The 15,690-nt window shown below is 43.7% G+C and overlaps 1 protein-coding gene across 4 annotated transcripts in view; it reads left to right on the top strand.

Moving 5' to 3' along the window:
* Positions 1-15,690, top strand: part of SPATA6 (spermatogenesis associated 6) — a 134,088-nt gene that overhangs the window by 46,469 nt on the left and 71,929 nt on the right. For 3 of the 4 annotated variants that reach the window (XM_072649370.1, XM_072649369.1, XM_072649367.1), the window contains exons 6-7: positions 10,575-10,664; positions 14,597-14,680. In XM_072649370.1, coding sequence (XP_072505471.1) covers positions 10,575-10,664; positions 14,597-14,680 — 174 coding nt within the window. The remainder of the gene's footprint in view (positions 1-10,574; positions 10,665-14,596; positions 14,681-15,690) is intronic. The other variant, XM_072649368.1, reaches the window with a different exon arrangement.

Raw genomic sequence — 15,690 nt, 5'->3', positions numbered from 1 at the left:
GATTGCAAGCCATCTCTGGGAGGGAGGGGGAGAAAATTTAAGATTCATGGAAGTGATTGTTGAAATTTAAAAACAAATAATTAAATTAGGAAAAATAAATTTCTAGAATTTAAAAAAAGTGTTGTTGTTGTTAAGTCATTTCCCTCATGTCTGACTCTTCAAAACAACATTTGGGGTTTTCGTGTTAAACATGCTGGAGTGATTTGCCATTTCCTTTTTTACTTCATTTTACTGTTGAGGAATGGAGGCAAACAGGGGTAAGTGAATTGCCCAGAGTCACGCAGCTAATAAGTGTCTGAGGCTGGATTTGAATTCAGATCTTGTTGACTCCAGGTCTGGCATACCATCCACTGTACCACCTAGGAACGGCCAAATGGAAAAGGGGGTACAAAAGCTCATTGATGAAAATAAATTCCTTAAAAATTAAAATTGAGCAAGTGGAAGCTAATGACTACATGAGACATCAAGAAACAATAGAACAAAATTAAAAGAATGAAAAATAGAAGAAAATGTGAAATACCTCATTGGAAAAACAACTGATCTAGTAAATAGCTCCAGTAGAGCTAATTTAAGAATTATTGGACTGTCTGAAAGCCATGATCAAAAAAAGAGCCTAGATATATCATCTTTCAAGAAGGTATCAAGGAAAATTGACCCAGAATCAGAGGGTAAAATAGAAATTGAAAGAATCTACCTATCACTTCCTGAGAGACTTCCTAAAACAAAAACTTCCAAGAATATTATAGCCAAATTCCAGAGTTCCCAGGTAAAGGAGAAAATACTGCCAGCAGCCAGAAATAAACAATCAAATATCAAGGAGCCACAGTCACCATAATACAAAATTTAGCAGCTTCTACATTAAGGTAGTGGAAGGGTTGGAATATGATATTCCAGAGGCCAAGAAGAGCTAGGATTACAACCAACAGTCACCTAACCAGAAAAACTGAATATAATCCTTCAGGGGAAAAATTGATACTTAGTGAAATAGAAGATTTCAAATATTCCTCATGAAAAGACTTTCAAATACAAGACTTAAGGGAAGTATATCCAGGTAAACAGGAAAGAGATAAGGCATTCAACAAGGTTAAATTTTACATTCCTACATGAGAAGATGATACTTGTGACTCCTAAGAAGGTTCTTGGAGAAGGGAAAGGGAGACATAGAATAGGGCAAATTATCTCACATAAAAGAGGTATGAAAGAGCTTTTGCAGTGGAGGGGAAGATGGGGGAAGTGGGAGAGAGTGAGTCAACTTTACTCTCATCAGAAGTGGCTCAAAGAGGGAATAACATGCACTCAGTTTGGTATGGAAATTTATCTTACCCTACATTTGTTGGGGAAGGGAATGAGAGAAGGGGATGGTGCTGAAAGAAAGGAGGGCAGTTTGGAGAGGCAGGAGTCAGAAGCAGAGTGCTTTTGAGGAGGGACAGGGTAAAAGGAGAAAAAAGTATAAAAGGGGGAAAAATAGGATGGAGAGAAATACACAATAATTATTAACTGTGAAAAAATTTATGGCAAGTTTCTCTGATAAAAGCCTAATTTCTCAAATATATAGAGAATTAAGTCAAATTGATAAGAATACAAGTCATTCCCCAGTTGTCAAATGGTCAAAGGATATGAACAGGCAATTTTTAGATGATGAAATCAAAACTATTTATAGTTAGCATTTAAAAAATGCTCTAAATCACTATTGATTAGAGAATGCAAATTAAAACAGCTCTGAGATACCACCCCACACCTATCAGACTGGCTAATACAGAAGAAAAGGAAAATGATAAATATTGGAGGGGATTGTGAGAAAATTGGAACACTAGAGCACTATTGGTAGAGTTGTGAACTAATCCAGCCATTCTGGAGAGCAATTTGAAACTATGCCCAAAGGGCTATGAAACTATGCATACCCTTCGACCCAGCAATACTGCTCCTAGGTGTGTATCCTAAAGAGATTAAAAAGGAAAGGACCTATATGTACAAAATTATCTGTATCAGCTCTTTTTGTGATGGCAAAGAATTGGAAATTAAGGGGATGGCCATTAACTGGAGAATGGCTGAACAAGTTGTGGCATGTGATTGTGATGGAATATTATTGTGCTTTAAGAAATCAGAGGCAGGATTTTTTAGTTTCTTTTCTTTTTAATATTTTATTTTTTCCCACTTATGTGTAAAAGCAATTTTAACATTCTTATATCAAATTTTGAGTTCTCAGTTCTCTCCCTCTCTTCCCTTCCCCCTGTCATTGAGAAGGAAAGCAGTTTGACATCGGTTATACATGAGCAGTCATGCAAAACACATTTCCATATAAGTCATGCTGTGAAAGAAAACATAGACAACCCCCACTTCCTCCAAGAAAGGTAAAGCAAGTAAAGAAAAGGTATCTTCAATCTGCATTCAGGTTCCACCAGTTCTTTCTCTGGAGATGGACAGCGCCTTTCATCATAAGTCCTTCAGAATTGTCTTGGATCATTGTATTTCTGAAAATAGCTAAATTATTCACAGTAGATCAGCATAGAATATTGTTGTCACTCTATACAATGTTCTCATGGTTCTGCTTATTTTACCTTCATCACTTCATGTAAGTCTTCCCAGATTTTTCTGAGAGCACCCTGCTCATCATTTCTTAGAGCACAGTAGTATTCTATCACATTCATATACCACAACTTGTTTAGCCATTCCACATTGATGGACTTCCCCTCAATTTCTAATCCTTTGCCATCACTGAAAGAGCTGCTATAAATACTTTTGTACATATAGGTCCTTTTCCATTTTTTAAAATCTCTTTGGGATATAGACGTGGTGGTGGTATTGCGTGGCCACAGAGTGAGTCTGTGTGATTTTATACCTCTTGGGCATAGTTTCAAATTGCTCTCCAGAATGGTTACATCAGTTCACAACTCCACCTACAGTGCTTTAGTGTTTCATTTTTCCCACATCCCCTCTAACATTTGTAATTTTCCTTTTCTCTCACATTAGCCAATCTGATAGATGTGAGCTGGTACCTCAGAGTTGTTATAATTTGCATTTTTCTTATCAGTAGTGATTTAGAGCATTTTTCATATGATTATAAGCAGCAAGTTTTCAGCAAAACCTCGAGGGTCTTGCCTGAAGTGTATGGAACCAGAAGAACATTGCATACAGTAAGAGCAACACTGTGCAATGATCAACTGTGAGGGACTTAGCTATTCTCAGCAATACAATGATCCAGGAGAACTCTGAAGGATTTGTAAGGAGGAATACTATGCACCTATAGAGATAGCACTGATGGAGTAGGAATGCAAATCAGGGCACACTTGTTAAACTTTATTTTTCTTGAGTTTTCTGGGTCAGTTTTCTTTCATAACATGACTAATATAGAAATACGTTTTGCATGACTAAACATGCAGAACATGACTAAACATGCTCGCTTTCACAGTGAGGGGGTGGAAACAGGAGGGAGAGAGGGAGAGAATTTGGAACTCAAAATAAAAAAAATCAACGTTAAAGTTTTTATATGTAATTGGAAGAACATATTAATTAGAAAAATGGGAAGGGAAAAGAAGAAGTGGGAGAGAAAGTCCAGAGAGTAAGGAGGTCAGCAGTGCAGCCTGGAGAGGAAGGAATACATGGCTAGCCTGGATGTCATTATTTAAATGGTTGTACTGGGAAGAACCAGACAATCAGAGGAAGAGTCTAAGGGTGGAGTGAATACATTCAAGCAAAAAAAATCCACACACTGGCCATGTCTAAATATTCTGTACTTCTGGTGGGTCACTCTTCTGCTCAGAGGTAGGAAGCATGCTTCATCTTCAGTTTCTACGAAGTTGTTTATGAGTGGTTATTACACTGACCAGAGTTCTTAAGTCTTTCAAAATTAATTTTCTTGACAATGTTAAAACAATATAAATTGTTCTCTTGGTTCTGCCCATTTTGCTCTGCATTGGTTCATGTAAATCTTCCTAGCTTTATCTGGAAAAAAAAGGAAGGGCCCCAGGGAAGGGACTGGTGACTTTAATCTAAGATTATCCAGCAGAGATCTAGGGGGAATCAGAAGAACTCCCTGCAAATCCTGGATGGGCTGCCATAGGGGAGAGGAGTGGCGCTTTTCCTCCCTAGTTCTGAAGGTGAATCTAGATGTCACGCGTGGAAGCTGCAAAGAGGCCAAGTTAGCCTCACCCAGCAGTGGAGTGGTTGGCCTCAAGAGGCTGTAGACTTCCCTGTGTTTTGGGGGTCTTCAAGAGAAGGCTGAGCGACCTCTTCTGGAATAACTTGGGTTGAGGAGGGAATTCTTTTTTTAGACAAAATTGTGACTGGATGACCACTGAGGTCCTTCTGTAACTTGTATGACTCACAGCTTTTTTGACTCTCAGCTTGGCAAGTGAATGGCTGGTCAGCTGAACCAGTAGTGTCACTCTCACATAGAAATGGGGGCCACTAAACCATAGGTAAGGTTCCCTGCGGGCTGCCTGTCGACTTAGGTTTAAAATGTAGTATTATCTATGCTTTATTGTAGTTTATTTATTTTGCTGAATATTTTCTGGTTACAGTCTGCTTTGGGCCTCATTTGGGAGTGTTTGGGGCTGTAGGAAGCCTGCAGGCCTCGTGTTTGACAGCTTTGCTCTAAAGCCATTACTTGCTTCTATGACACCACAATTCGATTATTAGTAGCAGAACAGTGTATTTTTACTGGAAGGCAGGTTATGTTATTGCTTTGCATCCCCTAAAGGAGTGCTTTTTCATAAAATTAATGATAGGAACAGGAGACCTACTCTTGTGAAGTTCAGACAATCACTAATAAAGCAGGTCTGATTAACAAACCTAACCTGGTAGCTGGAGAATATGAAGGATCCAACTACCTAATGTGCCTTTGATGGTTTATATCTCCAATTAAATGTCACCAGCAGTATAGAAATATAGGCAGAATGTGAAGCCAGCCTCAGGTTCTCTTTGAGAACCTTCTGCCTTTTCTCTTTTGGCCACAGTGCTTACTTTTCCTGATGTATCAGTTGGATATTCTTCCAACATGTGTCCCATGTGCCTTGTTTGGTGGATTGACCATGTAATTTAAGTAGATTTCTTCTGTGAGACTTTAAGTATCTTTAGAGCTTTGATTTTTTTTCTTATTTGTTTTTATAAAATAGTTAGAGCCTCTTTTTCTATTCCACTAAGTATCCTAGAATGTTTGAGTTGGAAGAGCCTCTACTGCCAACTGTGCCTGAGCAGGGATCTCCTCTATAAAACTTGGAATCAGTTGGTTATCCAGCCTCTAGGAGAAGTGATCCAGTGATAGGGAACCTTCCACCTACCACAACAGCCCAGTTTACTTTAGGAAAATCTCTGTTGTCCACCAAAGTGGTTTTCCTGAAGCACAGGTTGAAGCATGTCGCTCAGCCTACTGAGTAACTCCAGTGGCTCCTTATCACCTCAGGGATCAAATACAAAACCCTCTGTTTGGTGTTTAGGGTCCTTCATCAACAAGCCCTTCTCCCCAGCCTTTCTAGTCTTCTTATATCCTCCAGGCCCCCATGTACTTTTTGATCTAATGATCTAGTGACACTGTCCTCCATGCTGGTTGTTGAACAAGACACTTCGTCTCTCAGCTCTGGGCATTTTTTCTGGCTATCTCACATGCTTGGAATGCTCTTCTACCTCATCTCCAGCTCCTGGCTTCCCTGACTTCCTTCAAGTCTCAGCTAAAGTCCTACCTTCTATAGGAAGCCTTCCCCAACTTCTCTTAATTCTCGTGCCTTCCTTCTGTTAATTATTTCCTGTTTGTCCTTCCTGTGGCTTGTTTGTACATAGTTGTTGGCTTATTGTCTTCTCCATTAGATTGTGAACTCCTTGAGTATGGGGACTATCCTTTGTCATTCTTTGTATGCCCTGGGCTTAGCATAGTACCTGGCTTTAAGTAATAATAATAAGTGTTTATTGATTGACCCTTTGGCTGACAGCTTGAAATTAGTTTGTTTTATTTTTTTATTGGGCTAAAATCTGTAGATGTAAAGTCCCCAAGTATGAGGGTAGGAGTTGATGAAAGAAATATTGTAAGCCATTTAGTAAACTCATCAAGGAAGGAAGAAGAGTATCCTGGGGGTCTGTAAACCACAGCTATCAGGAGTGTGACTGGGTCAAAGAAGTGAACAGCTTAAATCTTAAAAGAGGAGAGGTAACTGAATGATGGAGGTAGGGAAAGAAACTGGAAGTGTTAATGGGGAACAAGGAGGATTCTGTCACCCCCACCTTGACTAGTGAACTGAAAAAAATGAGTGATGGTGAAGCCAGTACTAAAAGGGGTAGCCTGGGAGACTAGCATCAGAAGGGAACCAGGTTTCAGTAATAATTAGTAAATGGAAAGAGTGGGAGAGGAAAAGATTTAGGCTGAAGGGATATTTGTTGTCTATGGAACAGGCATTTCAGAGGGCTCATTGGAAAGGCTGGGTGGTGTTTAGTTAGAATTTGGGGATGGGAGGTTTGAGGGGGATGGGAATAAGGTGGGGGTGGGGAATGGAGTTTGAATGACCTATTAGGGCTTAGAACCACTGAGATGTGAAGGCCTCTTCAACTTATTGGCAAACTGTTACCTGTCCCTCCAGTGCCTCATTGTGGTGTGGTCGTAACTCACCGTGTGTGTTCATAGGTTCTCTCCTGACATTGTCTTTGGTGGCTCAGAACCACCTTCTTGCCCCCAATAAGATATGAGAGGATGACTCCATGGAAAATTTCATATAAATCCAGAAGAAAAGAAGACAAGAAAAAGAAGGTGGAGCTGTCTGAAGCCTAAACACCTCTTTCTATCGTTTGTCATCTCTGCACCTCTATAAAATACTTCTTCATAACCTTTTGTGGTAGGGACAGGAACCTGGGTTCTGACAACTAATACCAGGGAAGTGTGAACTCTGGAAGTTTTGTCCAAACTTAAAAGATTTCAAGCATTGTCTCTACTGTCTGAGAACCAGTCTGAATGGGGGGGAAGGCTCACCATCAGTCGTGGGGGCCACAGCTGGTAAAGTCTTTGGCCCTGGTGATCTGTGGAACAAAAACTATGGCTCTAAGAATATGAAATAAAATAAATTGTCTGTGATACCCTTTCACTTTTGTAATGGTGTTGGCTGAGTTCCCCAAAGTGATAGCTTTTCAACAATTGCTAAACCTGATTAGCTGTTTGTACTTTAAATCTGAGATTCTTGTCCAGTGATCAACGCCATGCTACTGGAGGAATTGCTACTGAGGGGGGGAGTCAGTCAGTCAATAAGTGTTTATTAAACTGCTACTACAAGCGGCTGGGTGACCACGGGCAAGTCAGTTAGTCTCCGTTGTCTTCATCCACTGAAGAAGCAAATAGCAAGCCATTCCAGTATTTTTGCCAAGAGGGTCAGGAAGAGTCAGACTGGACTGAACAAGATGGGGCAGGCACTGTGCTAATCGCTGGGAATCTAAAGAAAGGCAAGACAGTCCCTGCTCTCAAACTGCTCCATCTCATAAGAGAGACACAGGTCTCTCATGTTTGCAGACAACTATGTGTAAGTCAGCTACATACAGGATAGAATAGGGAAGGCACTGGAATGAAGGAGGATCAGGAAATCTTCCTCTAGAAGGCGGAATTTTAGCTGAGATTTGAAGAAGCCTGGGAAACCAAGAGATGGAGATGAGGAGGAAAGGCATTCCAGACCTGAGGGATGACCTGGAGGGAAAATGCCTGGAGTCAGGAAATGGAATGTCTTATTTGAGGATCAACTAGGAGGCCAAAGCCAATGGATGGTAGAGTCCTTGTGTACAGGGGAGGGAGTGGGGGATGGAAGGTATAAGAAGTTGGAAAGGTCAGGGGGGCAGTTTATTGATAGTCATTAAACATTGATTAAGTGCTTACTGTGTGCCAGGCACTGTGCCGAGTGCTGGGGACACAAAAGAGACAAAAGACACCCCCTGCCCTTCAGGAGCTCCCAGTCTAATGGGGGAGACAACAAACAGACACATATGTACAAACTGTCTATGGTTTAAATTGAAAATTATCAGGAGAGACTGAAAATATTCTTACTGAGAGGGTTGAGAAAGACTGTTCTTCTGTAGAAGGTGGGAGATCAGTAGTTGGGGCAGGCTGAGGATGAAAGAGAGTGTTCCAAGCATGGGAGACAGCCAGAGAAAATGCTTGGAGCTAAAAGATGAAGTGTCTTGTTTGTGGAGCAGCCAGGAAGCCGTTGTCACTAGGAGGGCTTCAGAGGACAAAATGAGCATTTTGTAGTTGATCCTGGAGGCAATAGGGAGCCACTGGAACTGATTGAGTACAGGGTCATAGGAGGACTATTATTTTGACAGGGGTGGTGGATTGGGGGTGTACAGCAGGGAGACCAGTCAGCACACCCTGGCTTAGGCCAGATTGGAGGACCACAACATGGCGGTGGCCGTGTCAGAGGAGAAAAAAGGAGCGTATTCAAGATGTGTTACCAGGACAAACTCTGTAGGCCTTGACAAGAAATTGGGTGTTTTGGGGGCTGAGATGAGAAAGAATGAAGATTCAAGCAGGATATTTAGGCATGAGCACCTTTGGGGGAAAGATAGAGAGTTCAGTCTTAGAGGTGCTGAGTTTAAGATATGTAGGGGCCATCCAGTTTGAGATGTCCAGTAGGCAGTCGGAGACACAAGACTCAAGCTCAGGAAAGAGGTGAGGATTGGACAAGTAGAACTGAGAGTCATCAGCATAGAGATGATCATTCAATCCCTAGGAGCTGAAAAGATCCATCAAGTGAAGTAGTATAGAGGGAGAATGAAAGATGGCCTAGGACAGAACTCTGTAGGACCCCAAGGAGCAGGAGTCACCTGGGCGAAGTTCTAGCAAATGAGGCTGAGAAGGAGCAATCAGACAGGTAGAAGGAAAACAGGAGAGGTGTATCACAAAAACCTAGAGAAAAGAGTACCAAGGAGGAGAGTGTCGAAGGCTGTAGAGAGGTCAAGGAGAAGGAGTATGGAGAGGTCATGAGATTTGGCAGATGAGATGGTTGGTAATTTTGGAGAGAATGGTTTCATTTGCATGGTGACAAGTACAGAATTGTAGAGTATTAAGAGAGTGTTTGCCTTGGTACAGAAAAGGCACACTTAACCTGAGACAGAGATTGGGGCAGAAGGCATCTGAGTAATATAAGACAAGGAGGGGAAAAGAGGCAGCTCATGGCAAATGGCCTCTGCTTTTTCAGTGAAATAGGAGACAAGGTTCTCTCAGTTGAGAAAGTGGGATTGGGGCAGGCATGGGATGCTTGAGGAGGCAGGAAAATTTTTGGAAAAGCTACAATGATGAATGAGATTGAATCACTTAGGGATTCACATTTGCCTTGCTGAGCTGAGGGCCCAATTGAGATGGTATAACAAATTTGTAGTGGACCCAATTGTCTTAGCTTTGTGATTTCTCCAGCTTCATTCAGTAGCATGAGTTGGAGCAAAAATATGGATGGTGGGAGGGATCTAAGGCTGAAGGTTGGCAGGGCAAGATGGGCAATATTATAAGGGGGGAATGAACTCAAATAAGGACCACGGTATATTCAACTGGTTGGCCAAGGGGCAAAGATGAGGATTGGAGGAGAGTGTAGCCAGTGCAAGGGTAAATAGACTGGGAAAGAACTCAGGAATTGGAGGCCATGGTGCAGAAGAACATGGTTTAGGATTGCAAGGCAGAGAGAGAGATGGAATGCCAATAGATTTTTATCAGAGAAGTCAATTTCAGAGTTCGTGAAAGTAGAATTTGTGGGTAATCGCAAGATCAAGTGTACAACCATCTCTGTGTGTGGCTGAGGTGGAAATTCATTGAAAATGGATGTTGATGAAATGGGAGATTAGGGTGTTTGAGGGAGTATCAGTACGTATATTGAAGTCCTCTAGTATGATGGCAGGAGCTGGAGAGGAAAGAAGGACTGTGAGCCAGGCATTGAATTCATGAAAGAAAGAAACAGTACCTTGGGAGTTGGTAGAGAACAGCTACTGGAATTTAGATTATGGTAGGTATCCTTGAGTGAGCCTTAAAGGAGTAAGGTTCCTGTGTGATGGGATAGAGGGAAAACCTGGAAATGGCAGTGAGGAGCAAGGAGCATTCCAACACCCCACCCCCTCTATCAGTGAGTTGGGTATATTAGTGAAAATTCTGCAAAGGGGACCCAAAAATGTGTGACATTGGGAGGGAGCCAGGTCTCAGTGAGAACCATAGGATGGAGTTAGAAGTGAAAAGATTTAAGATTAAAATCTTGCTACCTATGGACCAGGTATTCCTTAGAGCACAGTGGAAGGGGATGGGTACCTTTTGAGCAGGACCTTGAGGAGGCAGGGGTGGAGGGGTAGAAGGGAGTGGGAATAAGGGTTGGGCAGTAGGAGATGAAGAGCAACTTTGATTGGGAGCTGGAGGTTCAGAATCTTTGGTATGGGGAAAGCATGACCAGTAGGAAGTTTGTTAGTCATTGAGAAATGAGTGCAGGTAGATTTTCATTGTCCAATGTGTTGGGTCTCAGGGTGGAGCCAGGTGAGGGGGTAGATGCTTGAAGCTGAAGGAACAGTGTTACTCCCCTTCTCCCAAGGCACGAGATCAGGCTAGAAACATGATGGATTGGCCTTTTCCCTGACAGGGAGGAACCTGGTGCTTGAAGGAAATGTATTTCTCTTCTTCTGGAGAGAGGCAGGAGACCTGGTGTGATGGACTCACTCCTCTACCCCAGGTAGGCGGGAGCCAGCTCTGTGTAGTGGGCTAATTTTCACTCAAGTAACTAATCAACCACCACCACCATAAGACGCATTTAAGTGCCTGCTATGTGCCAGACACTCGGAGATGCCAATACAAATGTAAAGAAGTAAATGATCCTTACTCTCTAGGAGCTTATATTCTAATGAGGGAGACAATACAAACACAAGCCCAGAATAAATCTGAAGAGTATAAATGCAAATAAATACAAGATCATCTGGGAGGAAGGGCACTCGGAGCTGAGTGGGGAGGGACATCAGGTGGTGCTTGAGCTTGATCTTGAAGAGAGAAATCATTGGAGGTGAGAGGATGGGAGCGAGGAGGGTTGCATAGGAGAGAGATGAGGTACAAAGGCTTGGAGGTGGGAGATGGAGTGGAACAGCATGTAGGCCGGTATAGCTGGATTGCTGACTGTAGGAGGAGGAATAAAGTCCAATGAGGCCAGAAAGAGAGATTTGAATTAGGTTGTGAAGGGTTTTAAAGACAAATGGACACAAGTTGAGTAGGGGAGTAACATGGTCAGTCTATACTTAAGGAAAATCATCTGGCAGCACCACAGAGGATGTCCTGGGGTGGGGAGACAAGTCACAGGGTGCTCAGATCATCTAAGCAGCTGATGATAAAGGCCTGACCTTGTGCTTTGACTGTGAGTGGAGAGAAGGGAGCAGTGGGGAGGCAGAATACAAGATTTGGCAGCTGACTGATGGGCTTCCACATAACGGGCGCATCGAATGACAGAATCCCATCCAAAAGAGTCTTGGGGCTGAATAAAATAAGATGAAATTCCACAGTACTAAATGTACTGGGTATGAAATACCAGCTCTACTAGGAAGACAGGGGCGGCATGGCTGGACAGCAGTCCTCCTAAAAGGGTCTGGGGTTTTTAAAACTCATGAATTCTGACTGACTTTGGAGGGGGGTGCTTAAGGTCCAGATAGAAGGTCTCCATGATTGTTGCCAATGAGATCCTGCACAGTCCCATTCCCCATCAGGATCAAATACTTTGTTCCACTTGTATTTGTATCCCCAGGCTTAGCACAGTGGTGCAGTATCTGGTCCACAGTAAGCATTTAGTAAATGCCTGCTGCCTGCCTTAATAAAAGGCATTAAACTAAGTGAAAATAGTCATTAATCACTTTGAATGGCACAAGAACATAAAGGGCGGGGATGAAGTGCTAAAGAGACTTAGTCCTGCCCAGGCTGTTTGGTGAGCCAGTTTTTGTGGGATGTGCCAGGGCCAGGCCAGCTCAGCCAAGTCCCCAAGAAGGAATCATTTAGAAGAACCTTTTCTCCTCCCCAACTCTGGGAGCCAAGGATCAACTTGTGACCTCTGAAAGGTCAGAAGATTTTGGATTCCCCCTAGGCCTCCTCACAGTGTCCCTGGGACAGCTGATGGCCGCCCATGACAAACTACACTTTGAGGAAAGCAGAAAGTGTTCTGAGCCTAAGGGAAACGGTGGGAGGGAGGATGCCACAAAGGAGCAAAGGACTTTGGTCAGCCAGCACACTCTGATGCTCCTTTTGCTGCCTGTGCTTTAAGCCAAAACCTACTTTCCCCTGGATTCTTGAGGTGTTAGTGAGAGATGAGCTAATGACTTTGGGGGATGTTTTGTGCCAGCTGTTCATACTATAGGACCTTAGTATATATCAGCTTGAAAAAGCTGATATCTCTTAATGATCACTGGGGGCTTGTGAGCTGTAGTTCTAGAAAACCATCCCATAACACCCACCCCCATTACCTCTAGATTCTAAGGAAAGTAGTAGAAGCAGCAGGAGAAGTATTAGTTGTAGTGGTAGTAGTAGTAGTAGTAGTAGTAGTAGTAGTAGTAGTAGTAGTAGTAGTAGTAGTAGTAGTAGCAGTAGTTGTAATAGAAGATATTTTGGGACCTGACCTGAACTAGTCCTAGGGAGGTAAGGAGAATGGGCTCCAGGGCATGTGCTACTGGAGTAGTCCATTTGGTTTTGGGCATTACGATTTCAGAAGGACATCAGTAATCTGGAGAGTGTCTAAAGATGGATAACCAGACTGGTAAAGCTCATGATGTCTGAGGATCAGTTGAAGGAGTGAGGTATGTTTAGGTTGGAGAAAAGAAGATGCAGGGACAACATGGCAATTGTCTTTAAATACTTGAAGATCTGCCATTTGTAGAAGGCTTTAGGGGTGTTCTGCTGAGCCCCACAAGAATGAACCATGGGCAATGGAGGCAGAGTTGCAAAGTGGTAGATTTATGCTTATCAGGAAAAGCTTAGAGCTTTCCCAGAGTGCAGTGGGCTGTCTTCCCATAGAGGCTGGACTAACATTTGCTAGGAATAAATGTAGAGTGGAGATTGTGCCATGCTGCACCAGGTGCCCATTGTGTTTCCTTAGGCTGAGAAGTGCGGATTATACGGGGTGGGCGTGAACTCAGGAGAGAAGAAGTCTTCTACAGGACTCAGTGCCTATGTGGCCCCCTTTCAATAATAACATCCTGCAGTTTGGTGATTTTTGTTGGGGAAGAAGGTACTGAACCCTTGTCTAGCTCTTGATAGAGGTGTATAGGGAAGAACCCTGATGAAATCTGACATCCTGGCAGGATAAGAAATGTTTTATTTTTTTAATTATAGCTGGTATTTCTATATATTGTATCATTTGATCAGTATTAATTCCCAGAATTAGGTAGTGATGGAATTAGTACTCCCACTTTATGCCATTGTCACCAAAATGTTGGAAGTGAGATTCAAACCCAGATTCTGTCTGGACTCCAGGAACACGTAGGTGTTCCATTGTGGAGACTTACTGCTCTACCCTCTGAGAGAAAGATGGGGTTTGTGGGGGATGAGTCTATTGAAGCCTGGAGCATGTTTCTTTTCTTGTACAGGAATGACATAGCAGTGAGCCCACTGACCATTGGCTTCATATGTTCCCAGGAGAGAGGGGTCAGCAAAGTACTGGGAGCAGTGTGGGAGGGTGAGGGGCCATGTTGAGCGTGGGGCTTAGGGAGGCATTCTGGGAAGCTGGGAGGAGGAGGTTTTGCCTGGAGGGAGGACAGAGCCTCCCTAAGGGGGATGCATACGTAATGAGACTGGAAAGCTGCATTGTAGCTGAGCCTAAGAGGGAGCTGGACAGTGACTGAAAACCTTTAGCTATAACCAAAGTGATCATCACCGAGATCAGAGGAAGCTGCTTCCAGTCTGTGCTCCTGTAACCATCCATTCACCAAATGTTTAAGGGTGTGCTCTGGACTATTGTGTTTATGGGAGAGGCTGAGTTTTGACAAGGTAGGGTTCTTGCTCTTGCGAAGATTCACTTGGGGACCAAGACACAAATATGTTTGGTAATTTAGAATATTGGATGAGAAGTGAGAGGGATAGAAACAGTTTGTACGTGGGAAGTGTGTATGTGAGGCATCAGAGCTGCCTGACTGGAGGAAGTGACCTAGGAGCTGGGCCTTCCAGGATGGGCGGGAGGGGAGCCTTTGTGGCCGGGATCCCCTCTGCTATCTCAGGAGCCACTTCAGCCAGCCTAGGGACAATGTCACCAGACAGTGGCCATCGTGGGCTGCTGGGGATAAGTCCTCAAGCTGTCTGAACCTCCATGCCAGAAAATCCCCGGACACTCTCCTCACATACTTGGCTCTAAGGAAACACCCTAAAAATGGATGACAGCAGGATGTACTGAATTGAAAAGACAGACCTTTAATTGTTTTCCTAAAGCCCTGGAATCTTCTGTAATCAAGTACTCTGCTGGGCCAGGGTTATTTGACTGACATTTTGACACAGAGAAGCTGCCTTTTCCAATGATCCCAAATAAGGGCTGAAATGAGCAAAGGGAAGGAGTTTGCTTTTGGGCAGCATTGTGTAGCTTTGCTATCTTTGTCTTGTTAAGATCCCAGTGTGGAGGAATTACCTCTTATTTTCTCCTCTCCTCAGGGACTTGCTCCAAAGCTGGAATTTTCTACCACCTCTGTGATCACAGAATGTTTGATCAGCTCAAGGAAGTGTCGGGGCCTCCAGGTAACAGTCCTTAGTTTGAAAGCTTCCTCAGCTCCATCCCTGTCTGCGTTGGCCTCCCTTCCTGTTGCCAGATCTCCCACTCCTTTGCCCCCTGCCCGCTTCTCACTTCTGATATTTCTTTGGGTAAAGCAGTTCTTGTGGGCACCTGACAACTTGATTCATTTTATTCCAATGTGATTGGAATAAAAGCTTGTTACTCAGTGGGAGGTAATGGGAAAGGCTCCTTTCTTAGGAATCAGTTGGTGGCTGCTGGGAGGGGAGGGGGAAGAGGAGGAAAAGGAGAAGGAAGTGGTATCTTCTCCATTGTCATCCTTCCTTGTGCAGCCGGCAGGCTGCCCCAAAGAAAGACTAAGTTAGGAGCCTGTGCCTAGAGCTTCAAGGTTTGGAAAGGGCTTTCTTCATAACATCTCTGTAAGGTGGGGAACACAAAAAAGCTGAAAGTGAAGTAGAGGATCCTCAGGGGCTAAGGGGAGGAAGGAGGGAGCATCTCAGGCATGGGGGCCAGCTAGGACCAGAGAACAGAGCCTCAGGTGGAATGTCTGGTTTGAGGGGCAGCGAGGGGCTCTTGAATCGCCCAGGTCTTCAGTACAGCCTGAGTAGGGTTTATTAGACACTCCTCCAGGCTGACCTCTGGGCTTGTAAACATGAAGGGCGACAATGTTAGACTAGGAACCATGTTCAGGCAACTCGGGTGAAGCGAAGCCTTGATGTGGGCTCTTGTAAATGACTTGCTTTTCTTTCTCTTGGGGGCCTTATGTGTCCTGTGCTCGTTTTACAATTGAAGGAACTGAGCCCTAGAGTGGTTTTGAATTCATTCCAACGCCTGTGTGCAGGGACCTAAGCTCTGTGCTGGGAGCCCAGAGATGGGCAAAACAACATTCCTTGCCCTCCAGGACCCCAGAGTCTTGACCTGGGGCTCTTAACTTTTTTGGTGCCATGGACCCTTTTGGTGGTCTGGTGAAACCTCCGGACCCCTTTTCAGAATGCATGGTTTTAAAGATAATTGAAGA

This window comes from Notamacropus eugenii, chromosome 2 (genome assembly GCF_028372415.1).
Source record: "Notamacropus eugenii isolate mMacEug1 chromosome 2, mMacEug1.pri_v2, whole genome shotgun sequence".
In the NCBI taxonomy this organism is placed as follows: Eukaryota; Metazoa; Chordata; class Mammalia; order Diprotodontia; family Macropodidae; genus Notamacropus; species Notamacropus eugenii.
The sequence above is the reverse complement of the archived record's forward strand: the minus strand, read 5'-3'. Positions and strand labels throughout refer to the sequence as shown.